Genomic DNA, 16,889 nt, shown 5'->3' with positions numbered 1-16,889 from the left:
ACTTAATGATCTGGAATGTGCTAAAGTAAGAACAATATCATTGGATGTAATTTTGTAGCATAAAGGTGTGCTTGTCTTTACTGCACTTGAAAAATCAATAAGGTTTACCTAACCACATTCAACTAAAACACAAAAACTTTTAGTGGGCCTCAGTTTTAGATTACAAGAACATGACATTCATATGCCAAACATGCTTCCAAACCAGTGATTTGCAGAACACGTGCCCAGAAGTGTGTTTAAGTTGAACCCTAAATATTGTTCCCTAGGTTGCATGGTGGATTTTAACCCATGTGAAAAGCAAGCCTAAATCACAGGCTCTAATACGAAATGATGAGGCACAAAGGGCAACTTATATAAGAAAAATGAAAAATTGAAATACTACTAATGTAGAGAAAACCTTAGACATGAATAGAAACAAAAAGTTAAAGAGAAACTAAGGAAACTTACTCCATTATTCATTTGGCAATAACCTTTCACAACTTTACAAACGATCCTATGCATTTATTGCTTTGATAGAATTGATTTGTAAACAATGCATGCACTTGGCTGAAAGGTTGAAAGAAATAATGAAGCATGAATATGCATAGAATTCAAAGGTTGCAATAAGCAACTAACAAACTCTACTTAATTCCGTGAGAAATTCACTCTCATGAGGAGGTGTGCCTTCATGGAGAGGTGTGTGAAGGGAGACAACGTCCATGTGCCATTTTCATGTTCCATATCAAGTACATTACATCACATGTACCAAGGTGGTGTTCAATGCCTATTCACTCCATGGATGCAACATCAAAACTACTCCAAGCTTTGTGATGTTGTAGCCAACAACACTAGTAACACTTATCTTAATCCCTTATCAATCTTACCACTAACATGTATGCTACCAAATACATTACAATGGTGCATCTTCAAGTTTTAAATACCTTCAAAAGTGTGACAATCATGGATTAAGATCAATGCTAATAAGTATCACACTTTTATATTTGTGATGGTCTTCTTTATAACTTTTAACCTTCACATTATCATCCTACATTTTATTGCAACTTTGTGCTACAAAGTTTTACAATGGAAATCTAATCCACATACAAAGAGGTAAAATTTGTAACATCATCACATGTGCTTTTAGCTCATGGTTTATTATGTGTCTCAACACTAAAATGGACCTCTCTACAAACAATATCTACTAAACTAGAATTAAAAGTAAATGCAAAAACTACATAATGATATTATGCACATACAAAAAGAATAGCATAAAAAATTTGTAAGGACCATTATAATTCATCTCACATGCGTGTATATATGTGTTCAAAACCTCTTTCAATATGAAGAGGCAAAGAAGTATGTATTCAAGACTCGTTCACTTTGAAGATGCAAAGTAGGAAAGCCACACTATTGTTTGACTTTCCACATGCACAATTATGAGTTCTAGTTGGATTCCTCTACAAAATAGGAAAATTGTTGAATTTCTACTACCATTGTTTATATTGCTTCTATTGGACTTGCAACCTTTGTAACTAAATAACATTGGGGTTGCAACCCTCTATTGCTCTAAAATTTTAGGTTGATAAACTACATTACAACATAGCCTATGCAACATTTGTAACTTTTCTCCTCCGCAACCATTTTTGTACACACGCAAGTCATCTACACCCTGAATCCCTTAAGATCCACAAGATTGCTTTTCCCTGTATCCATCTTATGTTTGTTGGGCTTTTGCAATCTAGCCCCTAACATGGTCCACAACTTCACTCGTGCAATCCTAGCTTGCATTTGTGGGTTTTCTACAACATGGTTATTGTAAGATCTGCAAATTTTTTCTTCCATGGTTTTGCTTTACACTTGATGGATTTTTGCAACCTAGTCCCTACGAGTTCATAGTTTTATTGATTTACAAGTCTTCTTTACAAGCTTCCATTTGTCTATAATCTTACTCTTCTGAGTTCCACAACCCAATATTATCAAAACCGAATAGGTATACCCCCAAACTAAGAAACGATCAAAACCAATCAATCAAAAACACAAAATATTCAAATTTAAAAAAATATATATGTATTCATGTGCATCCATATGAATCCAAACCATTCATACACAAATAAACAAAAGTTCTTATTTATATAGCATGTAAGGGTGCACATAACCAAAATAGCAACAAATGCAATACATCTTTAAATCGAAAATACATCAACAAACAAGGCCTAGATAGCCTCTAACATCCAAAAAAAAACATGCTACAACGAATAACTACATATCTTCAAAAACATTGCCTACATTGGGATCTTCGTCATCAATATCACCTTCTAAGCATTAAAATAAGAAGAAAAAAATTAACATGTCAATTTAAGATTTTGTTTGAGTGAAGGGTACATTTTTAGTAGGTAATGATAGAAGAGTTCAACAATCAATCCCACTAATTTCAAGATACATAGAAAGCTTGGTACTCTTAATTAAATGTTAGTTCCATACTCCCATACTCTCATACATGACAAAATCCAATGAAAACATTACAATCCCCCCAATCCTCAAATCCGAAAAGAGGTTAAGTCTGCTACATTTTGAGTGAGATTTAAAATTCTACTTTCTCTATATGAAATCCAATGAGGTCGGAGCCACTCTCAAACATCTCGAGTCAATTGATGGTAATGTTAAAATTTTAAATAAAAGAATCAAAATGAAAGATAAAGGGGATGAAAATGAAAAATAAAATAGAATGTCATTTTCATTTTAACAATTTAACATTACCATTAATTGCATAGCATTAATAGGGCAATATGGTCAAATACTAAAATTTCCCATTCATAATCTCTTACTTTTATAAAAAAAAAAAAAATGCAAAAGGTCCTTGGTAACATTGTAAGAATCAGTTGGTTTGGTGAAGGTCAATTCGATATAGAACTGGCCAATTCCATACAAGAATCAACTAGTTCAGTAAGAGAAACAAATTCTTGCTCCATATTCCTCTTTCGCCACTTCAAAATTCTTTTATAACATTATAACATCAAAGTGACCCAACAAAAACAATTCAGACAAATTTAAATGATAGTTGATTGGATACAACACTATATTTCCAATCTTTAAGCTATAATCTTCTTATCCAAAGTCATGCAAATTCTGACGATCCGTTGGAGATACTTGGAAGGATATTCACCTGTCGATACAATCCGAAGAAAAATGAACCTCATTTTCCCCGGCCAAACATAGACTCTTCTTTACGCACAATTACCACTTAATATACCCCAAAGTAGAAACGACAACGATGAGCTCATCCAACCACGTAATATTTACCAACTTATACCACGGTATACACTAGAATATGTGTTTTGACCCAGCATTATTTAAACCACTTTTGAGAAGCCTGCAGAAATACTGAAACCACAAATAAGTAGCCACAGCTTCTCACGAAAACACCATCCAACATCAAGTTATTGTGCAACATAACTGCACAAAACATTATGCAACTAACTGGCAAACAATGTAAAGCACTTCAAGCCTCAAAAGGCAGAATCCTTTGTCTTTTGTTTGAGATTGAACTTCCCGCCGATAATTCACCAGATGCAGCAGTCCTCTCCATTACTGCCTTCAAAGCTTCCTCTATAGAGTTGATTGATGGTTTCGTCTGGATTTCTTCAAAGACTTTTTCATTGTCAGTTACAAGAAACACATTTTTGACCCTGCCAGCCAAAGTGGACATCTCAGCTTTTACAGTTCTCAACCCAAGGGTTTGGAAAGTTTGGATTAAATCAGACATGAGATCAGGCCGATCATCGCAACAAAGAGAAGCCTTTATAAAAATCTTTCCCTCTTCAATAGCTCCATCTGCTTCCACTTTCAGCTCGTCTACATCTGTTGGTATAGGACCTACTTGAGCTATTTCAGAAGCCCGACGCTTCAAATCCTTAACATGATCAATCACTTCTGCAAGTAGAGAAGCCTTATCTGTCTACATTATCTCACAAAAAGCATTGATTAAATCACTGGAAAATAAAGATCTAGTTTGTCTATCGATTCAAAACAAAAATAATACGAAATAGAAGGTTAAATTTTCTATTACATCTTACAAGAAAATATCTAGTTTTCATCATCTCATGCAATGAAGGACCAGAGACATTGCACTTGTGCCATGTCACATAAATGATAAAAGACCACACGAAACATCAGTAGCATACGCAATTGTTAGAAATCCTTGCAGCCTTTAGGTAAGGTAGTTTGCAAAACTCATCCCAAAAAGTGTCCAAAATACACAGTATTCCACTATGCAATCCATCCACAGTGGTACTAAACATGTCATAGTCAGAAATCTTTGGAGACATCCATTAACGCTATTCTCTGACCTACATGGTTCAGAAAGGGTAAAACCCCAACTCATACCAGAAAGTCCACACTCGGTAAATTCTAGTGAACCAAACAGAACAATCATAGTATGTGAGACTGAATAAAGAAAACAAAGAATACCCTTGCACGTGTTTTTGAAAGTGTAAGGGATAATCAAGCAACAAGAAATTAGAATGGTTGACTAAAAACATACAATAACAAATAATCAGATAGAGAGAAATCCATGTTCATACAATATAAAATGAGCTAGTGCACATTTTCACCATTATACAATGCGTACCAAACTGATTACCATTTCATATATGTTTATACTAAATTATTACCAGCAAAAACTGTGATCAACTGACACATATTCTGTAGCCACCAAATAGACTGAAAAAAACACTCTTTCAAAGATTACATCAGGACCTTTTGGGAGGAAGCCCAGCAGGAGGTTATTCCTTCCCAAACCAAGCAAGGATGTGTCGATAGTTGTGAAACTGATCCTGTGATTCAGATTAATCATGTAGGAATTGCGGAAGAGCTTGTCAAACTTAAATACCAGGGCTTGATCTTCCCTTTCTAAACTTATCAGGAAAGAATTTTACAGAGATGTTTGTATTTTTTTAAACGGGAAGGTTTGTATATGACATACTGAGCGCCATGTTTTGATCACAGAGTCGATATCTTCCTATCAAAAACCCTGGTTTGGGTTCGGTTGTCATTCCTACCCTTCAAGTTTTGGAAATATTTGAGTTTGAAGCAGATTGGTGATGCCCTGGGCTCTTTCATCCGACCATACCAATTGACTTCTGAAATGAAAATGGTGTCTTATGCCAGAATATGTGTTTACCTTCAATCTCAGCAGATCTAAACTGAACCTAGGGTTTATCACCAGGATTTGGATTATATAAATATCCCATTCAAATGAACAGCATGCCATGAATACAAACATTTCAAAGAAAACCACCTAGTACGAGTAAGAAACAAATCAAGAAATATCGTCCAGCTAGAAATCTGACTGGAAAAACCCACTCAAAGGAGCTGCATCCGAGGTTAGCCAGAAAGTCTGGAAGGCCAATAGGAACAAATTCAACTCCAGAAAAACTTTTTAGCCCTCAATCTGAAGGGCTCCATGTTCAAGTTCGAGTTTGGGGTCAGCAACGATAAGGTTTAACTCAAATTCACATTTTCTGATAAGGTTCAAATGAGGTTTACCATTAAGTTCAGCTATATACATTTCTCAACACGTATATTATTATATATGTGTTTGTCTGTGCGCGCACGCGTACGCGTGTGTGTATTCCCTTTAAAATGAAATATAGCATAAAATCAACATCAATTCAAGAATCATGATCAGAGTAACAGGTATACAGGTAATTAGGTCATACAACGAAACATCACGAGGCAGATGCAATAGCCAAACCAGAGAAACCTGAACCAAACCGGAACATTTTTTCGAGGTCCAGTGAATTTCGAACCTCAAGGTTCAAGTTCAACAAACCCTGTGGCATTGGTTCCAGGTGCCCATACTCCTTCCAGTTTGGTTGTTTCTCTTGAGGATATCCCTGAAGAACCCCATCTATTGAACCCCACCATCTCCCCTCGGATTTTCCCTATGTAATTCTACCTTTGGAGCCTCCTCCCCAGGACTTAGGAGATGACCAAGTGACCAGTTTGTCCTCAGTTTTCTCTTACTCCTAGTACTTCTGACACTCAAGTTCAATCTCCCAAGGAACCCACCCAACCTTCCGAAGCCCCTTCTAAGAAACCCAAACCTGTTGATCCACCCAGGCTTATCATTACCAAAACCAGAACTGCCAAACTTGACAATGGACATAGCTAACGCTGCTAACCTCAATTGTAGAAAACCTAATCCAAAGAAGTTAAAAGAAAATTTTCAAACTAACAGAGCAAACGAATCTCAAAACCAACTCAAGGACTACTAGAGGAGGTCACAAAATATCCCCTTCAAACTAAATAAGAAGCCTCAAGTGGAAAATAGAAATGGAGAAACTTGATATGATATTCATTCAAGAAACTAATCTATCTGCAAAGTGTATGGACAAAGTGAAATAACAGATCTGCAGCAGGTAGAAGGCATCCAAAAAACCTCTGCAGACAAAAGAGACATTTTGATAAGGATTTTCCCAAACAAACTGAAGAACAGACAACCCAATCAACGTAAATTCTAGATCAGGGTACATGTTTTTCTAAAACTTTGGAACTTTGTCTCATCGTCACCAATATCCATGGACCCAATTAGGCTATCCTCAAGCCTATATGTTGGAGTCTGGTATCAACTTAAAGAAATGCTTACCATGATGCCCCTTATAGATTTTATAAGGTGACCTCAATCACTTCTTGGGAGCCCATGAGAAGATACTGAAGATTACTGGAAAACAGAACTCTGATTTTGGCAGAGTTTATAATCACAAGTTCTCGGATTAATGTGGAACCAAAGATCAGAAATTTCACATAATTCAATACATGGAAAGGGAATGCTCATGTGATGGAACATCTAGACAAGTTTATCTAACTTTCTATTAACTGAAGATTGAGTTGATAAAGACACTGAATCCTTTAGTTTTAAAGTAATTCTTTTAGATCACTTGCCTATCTATCTGGAGTCTAGACCTCTCAAACGAAGAGGCCTAAAAACATACCATTTTCATTTGAACAGCTGCAGTTTGGCAACCCAGACATAGAAAATAGAATCCAGTATTAGTGAAATGAAGACACTCACATTACATGAACAAAAATGTGAATCCTTTCTAAGAAGCTTCAAAATGTAAAGAAAAAAGAGGAACAACTAGGTTTTTGTAAACATATTCAAAAGAAACATGAACTGGAGATAGAGATGGTTAGTGTTGAAAAAGAAAAAGAATTGATATTGTGGCTTGAAAACAACAGATACTTCCTTTATACTTTTTAAATGCCAAGCATAAACCACCTTCCAATCTAAGGAAGGATAACAGTAAGTACAAGGAAGACCACAGATGCTTCCTTTATACTTCAATTGTCAACCATTAACCAACATTCAAAAGGTAGGTGATTTCATAGACTCTATCTGATCATGTGACCAACCAGCCCAACTTAACAGCCATGACAGCATCAGCAGTTCAGTGGCCCCTTGCGGGGCCACACCAGCCCAACTTAACAGCCATGACAGCATCAGCTGATCAGTGGCCCCTTGTGGGGCCACACCAGCCCACCTTTGGGAAAACCACTATGTAAGAAAATTAAAACTTGGTGGAAACTGTAGCAGCAACCCACTTTCAGCTACCCACCTTGTCTCTCATGGCTAGTCTTCAAATGAATAGAGGAAAGATTACCGAGTCATGAACTTTTAAATGAGGGCATATTATCAAAAATCTTGAATGAGACTCATGAGAATCTATAAAAGAAAAGAAGAAGTCAGACATGCCTGACTTAGTGGTTGATACAGTGCTTAACCACATTAATCACCCTCGTTCAAATACTGGAAGGCATAAAGCCCTCTATTAAAAAGTTCATTGAGTTTGATAGGGTTCAAATTCAAAAAGATAAGAAAAAGGAGGTATTCTGTAGACAGAAGTCAATAATTCAATGGCTTAAAGATGGTAGAAGAAGCGGTGCCCGTTTCCTTAAAACCACTCAGAATAAAAGGGTTTATAATAAAATTTCTATAATAGAATACCAGACAACACAGTAGTAACTCAAATCTGAAAGGAAATCTACTTCAACCTCTACTGACGATGCCGGTTACTGAAGAAGAAATACAGGATGTTGTTTCCCCAAGAAAAGAATAAGCCTCCTGGGACTGAATGGGTTCCCAACTCTATCTTCCTCATAATATGTGGCTTTTAAATAATGATAATCTTCTTGGAGCAATAGAAGAATCTACGAACTCTGGTAGAATAATGGAATTTCTACCTTCCTGAATGCCCTTCGCAAATAATGAGGGAGCTTTAAACTGGACTATTTTAGACCAATCTCGTTGTATAATACTTCAATACAAGATTATCGCCAAGGCCCAAATCTAGTCTCCCTCCTGAATGGTTAATCAAGTTCAGGAGGGGTAACGGTATGTTTCTCAAACTTGTCTTAGGATTACAAATCTTGAAGCTTCCCACTAGCCATGTCGGATTCCCTCTTCCTGCATTTAGACATAAGGTAAGAAATTTAGCATCAATCACTGATAACTCAGCAGCAAGCTTGGCAATTGGACGAACAGATTTAATCCATGGCTGGCAGAGTTCAATTATCCAATACGTTTTCTGGATTATACCATCGTATCCAAGGACTTTCTGGATTTCTCTTTTTATCAGACCAACGTTGAATATTTCTCTATCCATGAGATTGCAACTAATATAACCCATGTTGTGGGAAGCCACACCTTTTAAGATTCTCCAGATTTAAGCCTTCTCTCTCCAAATTTGAGGATGTAGCTAATTGTGTTTCATTCTTTTTGGAATTCCAGCATAATATATTTTTTTTTCCTTTCTTTTTTGAGAATTTTTAGTTGAGAGGTTTAATTTACAGCACAGTATGAGGGAATGTGTAAGTTTGTTTGTCAATTTACAGTGCAGATGACAGTGCAGTATGAGAGGATGTGTAAGTTTGTCCATATTTAGGTGAATCTAAATAGAAAAATAATGTCTACTATAATAATAAAAAGAAATGAATAAAATGAATATATTGTAAAGCAATTAAAATTTAAAAAAAAAGTATAAATAAGAAGTTTAAACCTTTTACATTTCAAAAATATTTCAATTATATAAACTATTTGAAGATGCATGTTAAACTAACTTATGTAGATATCAACTTCATATATATATATAGAAAACAGTACGTTAAAATAAAATATTTTAATGTTATATATAAAAAATATTCAATATATATTATCAATAAAATATTTTAATACGAATTTAAAAAAATATTAATAATAAAAAAAACCATTTTAATTTATGCTAATAAAATGATAAAATGTCTAAATATACATGTTATGTAAAATATTTTAATGCTCATTATATATATTATATATCATTTTAAAATATATATATATATATATATATATATTAAAAAATTTATTTATTTATATATTTGTATTTTATAATTAAAAAAATTTACAAGTGAGGAAATTTGATTCCCTCACTTTGATTCCCACCAATTTAATGAGATTAAATCTTTAATTAAAATAATTAAATCTATATTGGTTCTATTGAAATATTCCCTACAGAAAAGTTTTCCGAATAGAAAAAAGTTTTCCTTCCCGAAAGAAGTTCATTTTCCAAAAAGTTTAGCTAGGTCTCCCTGAAGGATAGATAGAATACAATTTTGACAACTCTCTAAGGCCAATCCAGGACTAGCTGACCCTAAGGGCTCTGCAAGGATTGTCAATGAAACATAACCGCACTCTGCCTGGGAAAGAGAGGCAATAATCACGCAGAAATGAAAGCCCTTGTAATGGGCATAAATGAAAATTTAAAAAACGGCGTGAAGAAACTTTTTACAGAGGGGATCCAAAGTGGTTATAATTCACCTCAATTGCAGAACTCATCAATCTGCATGGGAAATGTGTGGTCAGTCCTCTTGGATAATGTGTGGTCAGTCCTCTTGGATCAGGCAACCTAATGTTTGTTTTAAACTAAGCAAGTTTGAAGACGTCGGGACACGTTTCCCTCACCAAAGACCAGACCAGGGTCTTCAGCGAGCCATCCATATTATTTGCATTTTATTCCAAAAAGCCTAGGCAGCCAAGGGGGATGAAACTAAAAACTTTTTATATATTCCCTTAACCAAAAGGAGGCAAATCAAGAATAAATGAAAAATATATACACGGATTTACAAGAAAAGAACGGGGCATAACTAACTCAGAACAAATTATACTTTCGAACCAGTTTCTATATCTGAAAACTGTTGAAGAGTATTAGTGTCAGTCTGCCTTACCTTGGTTCCACTTGGTAGAAGGTTCCTTAATGTTGCAAGATGAGAATTGATCCTTTGACGGCGCCTTCTTTCAGCCTCGCTATGGTTTTTCGATGCTGCAAGGGCTTTCGCTTCCAAAATTTCTTTCAAAGTCATCTTTGAAGCATTCACGAGCTCCCCTCTCCTATTATCCAGCACCAAAGAATTGCCCCCATTTTGAGCAAGCTGATTCTGCTCACAATGCCTAACTCCATTGGTGTTCAAACCTGAAACAGTCGGTTGCAAATAGGGGAAAGCACTAGTTTGGAAATCAGGAAGATGAGTAAAAGATGTTGGAACAGAATATCCAGTTGCAAATGTTTGCTGGTGAAATGCACGCTTGGATAGGCTTTTGCGTAGGGAAGAATTGGCAGTAAACATTGCCATTGAAACCAGTGAAATATAACTGCAAGCAATAACCACAGGCCAATCACTATGAAATTAATCTCAGTAGATTGCCTGGCTCAAAAACTGGAAACTGGCAGAAGGATTAATCTTGGCAGATAGCCTGCCTCAAAAACTGGAGCATATAAGCTCCCGCTGGAGGGGATTCAAAGGGAAAGCTTTGCCACTGTAGTCGACACTATAGCTAGTTTCCAGTATGAAGATCATGCAATGAAACGAGTGTGAGGAAGAATCCAGAAAGATATCATCTTCTATTTTATCTCTCAAGTATAGGGACGTAGAATGAGCAAGTCGGCTACATAGAGTATTTAGGCTCGCATTCTGTTCTGTTGTTGTCTTGGAGGCTGTCAGGCTCCACCCCCCGGGTTGTCCACCAGTAGAAAGCAAGGATCAAAACCAGGCGGCCGAACAGTCGAAACACAGGACCAGATCACACGACGGCGGTGGATTCTTACAAAGTCAACAAATTCCTTCAAACAAATCCCTTTTTCTTCTTCTTCCTCTTCTTGTTTTCTTCTTTCTCCCCGGCTTACCTTTGGTGATCCGAGTTCCATTCCGTAAGGAAAACAACCAAATTCTGCTTACCCCGATGCGATTCGGAGCTTTCAATCTATACCATTGTATGTAAAGCTTATCGTATATAATTAGTTTAACAGTTGTTTTTCAGCACCGATTATCAGCAGAACTACTACTCAATGCTTTCATATATTGTGCACACGAATTTTCGTTGCGTGTTCTTTCTGACGGAAGGAACCAAACTGAGAGGCAGCAACTTTTTCGCCTGGTCTTTTACAGATTCAACTCGGTGACACTGCTATATTTAACCTTTCCGGCAACTGTACAACTGATGCCTGGTATGAAATAGCAATTTGTTCCCCTTGTATATGCCCGATTTCAAACTCAAAACCTACACCGTACTGTTCAACGAACTTGAGCCAGCTGACAATACGATTCAGCAAAATCCTCCAATTTTCCCTTAAAACGGGACTCGACCATCTCCGTCGTTCGTTCTACACCATTTTCAGTTGCAGAATAAATTTCGACGGTTTCTAATGTATACACTGGGAAATTTTCACTGTAAATTGCAACTTCAAAATAACATAATGGGCTTCGCTTTATGACGCGTCACGATCAGATTTCGTACGACCTTGTATGAAGCCTAACTTCAAGATCTCAAACCATAAAGCACCGATGCGCTGGAGTTCTTGCAATGAAACCCTTATATTGAGGAGTTCTCAGCCAATTTCACGGGTACTTACAAGATTGCTTTCCAAATTCCATAATAGACAAACCTTCGAGGGCTCAATTCATACAGGCGAACATTGTACGCTGTACTGCAGAGGGATTTGGCCGAATCAGGACGTAATTCCGCCAATCTTTTGCGCCTGCTTTTCAAGCGCTCGGCCAATCGTTCTACAGCAATTTTCCCACGGATTTTATCATCTTTTCAATTGATACTCAAAGCTCCATGACATCGAATTTTCGAGTATCTCCGAATTGCGGCGGCGATTGCTTTCCACCATTTTTTTCCCGAACTTCATGCCCCAGTGGAACACTCATCCTATGGCATAATTTGAGCGTTTTTTACTAACTCGAAAACTGGAATCTAGGTTTCTATGAAGACTTTATAGTTCTGACAGCATTTCAGAGAGATCTGACCAGTCTTGCATTTGCAGCTTTTGACTGTATTCAAGGCTTTACACGCGCTTTTGACACATCCACGGTTCAAATTTATTCTCGCGATTCGAGCGGACCTAAAGCCATTTATTGAAAACCTATAATGAAATAACATGAGTTCCGCATCGATATAATAGGACACTTGCGCCTCTTGAGAGGGTGAAATGTGATAATTTAAATCAACTTTGGTGACCGACCAAAATAAACAATTCCATATTAAATGATTTATTTATTTCATCCCGTAAGGTGGTGGTGTGGACTGATGTGTGGTGTGCTCTCCATGACAGTGCCCATATAATAATAGTAAGGGAGCATTACAATGCCTTTATAATAATTCTAAGGGGTCAAACAGGTAGCTTGCTACGTTTTTTATATTTTTGGAAACTTGTAATCGGAGGGCAAAATAGGTTATATACCATATAATTTATTTAATTAATTCAAGTATAAGAGAGTGATATGTATTAGGAAGTTTAGGGGTGGTAGAGATTATATACAATATAATTTAATTAATTAATTCAAGTATGCGAGTAATATGTATTAAGAAGTTTTAGTGGTAGAGGTAGGTTTTTTTTTATATATTTTATTGGAGTTTCATTGAAAAATTTAATAATCAAGTCTAAGCGTATGCAATGTATTAAGGGGTAAAGTAAGTTCATTCATATTTTTAATTTTATTACTGTGGAGATTTATTTAATAATTTAATAATGAAACATTTTTATTGTAATATCATTTGAATTTATTATAAATTTAATTACATTTTTAAATGAATTAGAAGTAAGTTTTATTTATCAATATCTCTAGATTTATAATTGTGGGGCATTCTTATCTAATCACCAAACTTTTCCATTATAATATCACTACAACTGATTTTAAATTCAATTCTATTCTTAAATGAATTAGAATAAAATTATAAGAAATTCAAGATTGGAAAGCATAAGTCTTAAGGATCAATAACCAAAAAGAGAATGGGCTTGCAAACCTAGCTATAGAATTGGAGCAAGGTATACTTATAATAAATGGGAAGGACAAACTACATCCAATTCAATCCCTAAGAGTGAGCAATGTGGCATGCATTGGGACTACATAGCATGTGAATTCAAGGAATATCTTTAAATGATGAAATGAACCATATTACAAGTCTATTTCATCCTTTCTTCAGAGCTCTTCGACTAGCAAAGTATAGGAGATCTGCTCTAGATATGATGAACATGAAGGTCTCTTATCTTAACATGATGGAATTTTCCTCGAGTGTGATTTCATTGTATGAGTATGTGGTGGTTAAGAATGGTGCTTCAATAGAAGGTATGTTCTCTCTACTTTTTTGTTATTTCCTTCTACATTCTCGGCCTTCCTTCTCCCTTAGAGAAAGTCTCTCCTTGGCCCTTTTACCTTGCAATCATGTGTCCCTCCACCCCTTTTGGCTCATCCTCCTCTCTCTTTATTGTTTCCTCGGTTCATTTTAGGTTTCTTCTCACAATCCTTTGTTTCACATATCTCGCATTCAATAACTCGATAATTTCTAACTCTTGGTCACCATAGTCGGTTTTTTCTCACAATCCTTTGTTTCACACATCTCGCATTCAATAACTCGATAATTTCTAACTCTTAGTCATCACAGTCTTTCCTACTCTTCTTGCCCGAGTTTGAGATAGTTTGGAACACTATGGCCTATCTAGAAAAAAAATAAAGGAAAAACAATACAACTCATGGGGACTGAAGACATCATAATAATGCAAATATAAATTCAACAGCTACATATACAACTAACACCTTTAAACATTAAGTGGACAACTTCACTAAAACTTATAATAAGTTGAAGCGGCACATGTAAAGCATAGAGGATGAAATAGGTGCATTAAAAAGTCAAATGATATATATATATATATATACTATAACAATTTCATGTTTTTATTTATCTCTCCATCTATAAAATCCTCCTCCCCATCTTCCTTCAGATTTAAAACTAAAAATACAAAATAAAATTTTAGAGCACAAAAATATTAATCACATTTCAAAATGATCAAATATAAACCACGGTAGTAAAAATTTGAATATTTTTTCTTTTATATACATAATAAAAAAATAAAATCCATAAAAATATTTATTGTTATATAATTTAGAAATATGGCTAAAAATCTTATGAATAGTAAGTAATTTAAAATATATATTTATTTATTTATTGAAGTAATTTTACTATAATTCTCTACTCAGCTCTAAACCCAGATTTATTTTAATCAAAATAAAAAATATAAAAAATATAAATATATATTTACTTTAATGGAATTCAAAGTAAATATATATGTATTTTAGGTGATGTATTTACTATCTCTCTCCGGTAATGATTTAGGGTGATGTATTTACCATCTCTTTGCGGTAATAATTTAGGGTGATGTATTTACCATCTCTCTGCGGTAATAATTTAGGGTGATGTATTTACGATCTCTCTGTGGTAATAATTTATGATCTCTCTACGGTAATAATTTACAATCTCTGCGGTCATAACTTAGGATCTCTTTACGGTAATAATTCACGATCTCTCTGCGGTAATAGAAAAACAATTTGGGGCACGTGCATCTGCGGTCTGGCTTGTTGATATCAAGTGCACACATTCCTTATATTTTTCTAATACATATCTGCTCATATATTTTCAAGTATGAATAATTCACGATAATTACCAAAGATTACCAAAGGTAGACCTAGCACAGTTACTCTACAGTGCCTCTATGAGTATATAGAGTCTTTAGAGAAACGTAGAGAAGAAAGAGAAGTCAAGCTACAAACAAAGTTAGCAGCCATGCTGGAAAATAAATTCACATCTCTTGAAGACAAGATCCAAAAACAAATAGAAAATAAAATAGAACTATCAGAGAATAAGATGGAGGCAATGGAGACTAGGTTGCAAGTTATAGAAAAACAAAACCAAGATATGAACCAAACATCCCAGCAAGTAGATGTTGAGACTTTAGAGAGTCTTAAAATGAAGGACGTGATTAAAGAGCTAGAAGAAACTTGGGAGCACGAAGAATCTAAGGTCCCTAACATAGATGGCTTTACATCATGGTCTACCTGGAATAAGTGATCCTCCTGTAGAGGCATTGGGGGTATAGCTTGTTACATTAAGAAGAAAATCTCTCCCCATGCTAGGATTTATAAAATCGAACCGTACAACCAATATAATTGGATAGAAATCATTGACATTTATGATAAAAAATACCTACATAGCAATTTGTTATTTCCCCCCATCAATTCTAACTTCTATAAGAAAAAGAATCTAGATAAAAATAGTCCTTACAATGGTTTAGAGAATGATATTTCTAGCCTAAGGAATGAAGGCAATATCATTTTAATGGGTGACTTTAATGCTCAAACTTCAAGCAACCAAGCTATTCTTCTAAGCAATCATTCCAACCCTAATCCTCTTTGGTTAGATGGAGACCTTCCTCTAGCTAGTCGTTGCAAAAGGAGCTTTGAAGTCCTCGGGGAGAATTTGTTTGGGTCAGAGCTAGTCAGCTCTTTAGTGCTTAGGATCTCATAATTTGCAACAGTCTAAAGAAGTGGCCCAATTCTAACCAAATGACCTACATCCATGGGCTTGGTAGCAGTGTGGTAGACTATGTTATCTTCGATCTCCCTCTATACAACTAAATAACAAATTTTGACATCTTAAACTACCACGAGCCTGACTCTGATCATAGGCCTTTACTTATAACTCTAAATTTTTTCATGCATAGAGATCACATAGAAGATAATCATTATAGCCAAAAGAAGTTAATCTTAGATAGAAATAAAAAAGATCTCTTTCTAAATGAATTAAAAACTAATTTGCTTCCTTTATCTAGTATAGACAACATAGAAGATCTCTATCATAATTTTACTACAACCCTTTCATATTCTGTTAACAAGTTCTCAATTGAATTTTCAAGTAATAAAAGAAATAGAAAAACCAACCCATGGTATGACAAATATTGTAAAAGTGCGAGGAGAGCAATTAAGGAAGTTGTTGATGAATCTCTTAAAATTGGCAAGATAAAAATATACAAAGCCCTAACTAAAAGGAAAAAAAAGGCAGTATATTCGTAAAAGGCAAGAGAATTTCTTACACCTCTCTAAGGTAGCTCCTAATAAATTCTGGAGGTAGATTCTAACTAGGAAAACTAAAGATAATAATAAAATTGCTTTACACGACTGGAATTCCTATCTTAAAAAGCTTTATGAATCTCCAAATGTCATGGATAACTTTGAAACCCTGCTCACAACGAAAGAAGTTTTCTCATTAGAAGACATTGATTTTGGGGTTAATCGCTTGGCTAATGGGAAAGCTAAGGACATTGAAGGTTACCAAGTGGAAATCTTAAAAATTAGAGGTCCTGTCCTCATCCCCCACATTCACAAGCTTTTCAATCAAGCGGTCAAGCAAGAGTTCCCTAAACCATGGACTTAAAGCCTCATTATCCCTATTTTTAAAAGTGGGGATACAAATAACCCATCTAATTATCAGACAATTATGATTAGCCCTCTCCTAGCCAAGTTATATGGTATTATTTTGGAAAGGA

At 35.3% G+C, this 16,889-nt stretch overlaps 1 protein-coding gene across 1 annotated transcript; it reads right to left on the bottom strand.

Moving 5' to 3' along the window:
- Window positions 1-2,923: 2,923 nt before the first annotated feature.
- Window positions 2,924-12,439, bottom strand: LOC149262921 (transcription factor bHLH30-like). The gene is made up of 2 exons (XM_089425423.1): window positions 10,237-12,439; window positions 2,924-3,934 (listed from the first exon to the last, which is right to left on the bottom strand). The coding sequence occupies exons 1-2, from the start codon at window positions 10,639-10,641 to the stop codon at window positions 3,479-3,481; spliced, it is 861 nt and encodes a 286-aa protein (XP_089281549.1). The 5' UTR covers window positions 10,642-12,439; the 3' UTR covers window positions 2,924-3,478.
- Between the last annotated feature and the right edge of the window lie 4,450 nt (window positions 12,440-16,889).

The sequence above is a fragment of the Pinus tabuliformis genome, chromosome 6, assembly GCF_031772625.1.
Source record: "Pinus tabuliformis cultivar Carrire ecotype Pingquan chromosome 6, CPIR1, whole genome shotgun sequence".
NCBI lineage: Eukaryota > Viridiplantae > Streptophyta > Pinopsida > Pinales > Pinaceae > Pinus > Pinus tabuliformis.
The sequence above is the reverse complement of the archived record's forward strand: the minus strand, read 5'-3'. Positions and strand labels throughout refer to the sequence as shown.

Excerpts from the sequence above, each read along its gene's own strand:
- LOC149262921 (XM_089425423.1), bottom strand. The coding sequence starts at position 10,641 with ATGGCAATGTTTACTGCCAATTCTTCCCTACGCAAAAGCCTATCCAAG. Across the intron at positions 3,935-10,236 it reads TTCTACCAAGTGGAACCAAG|ACAGATAAGGCTTCTCTACT; the intron begins GTAAGGCAGACT and ends GAGATAATGTAG.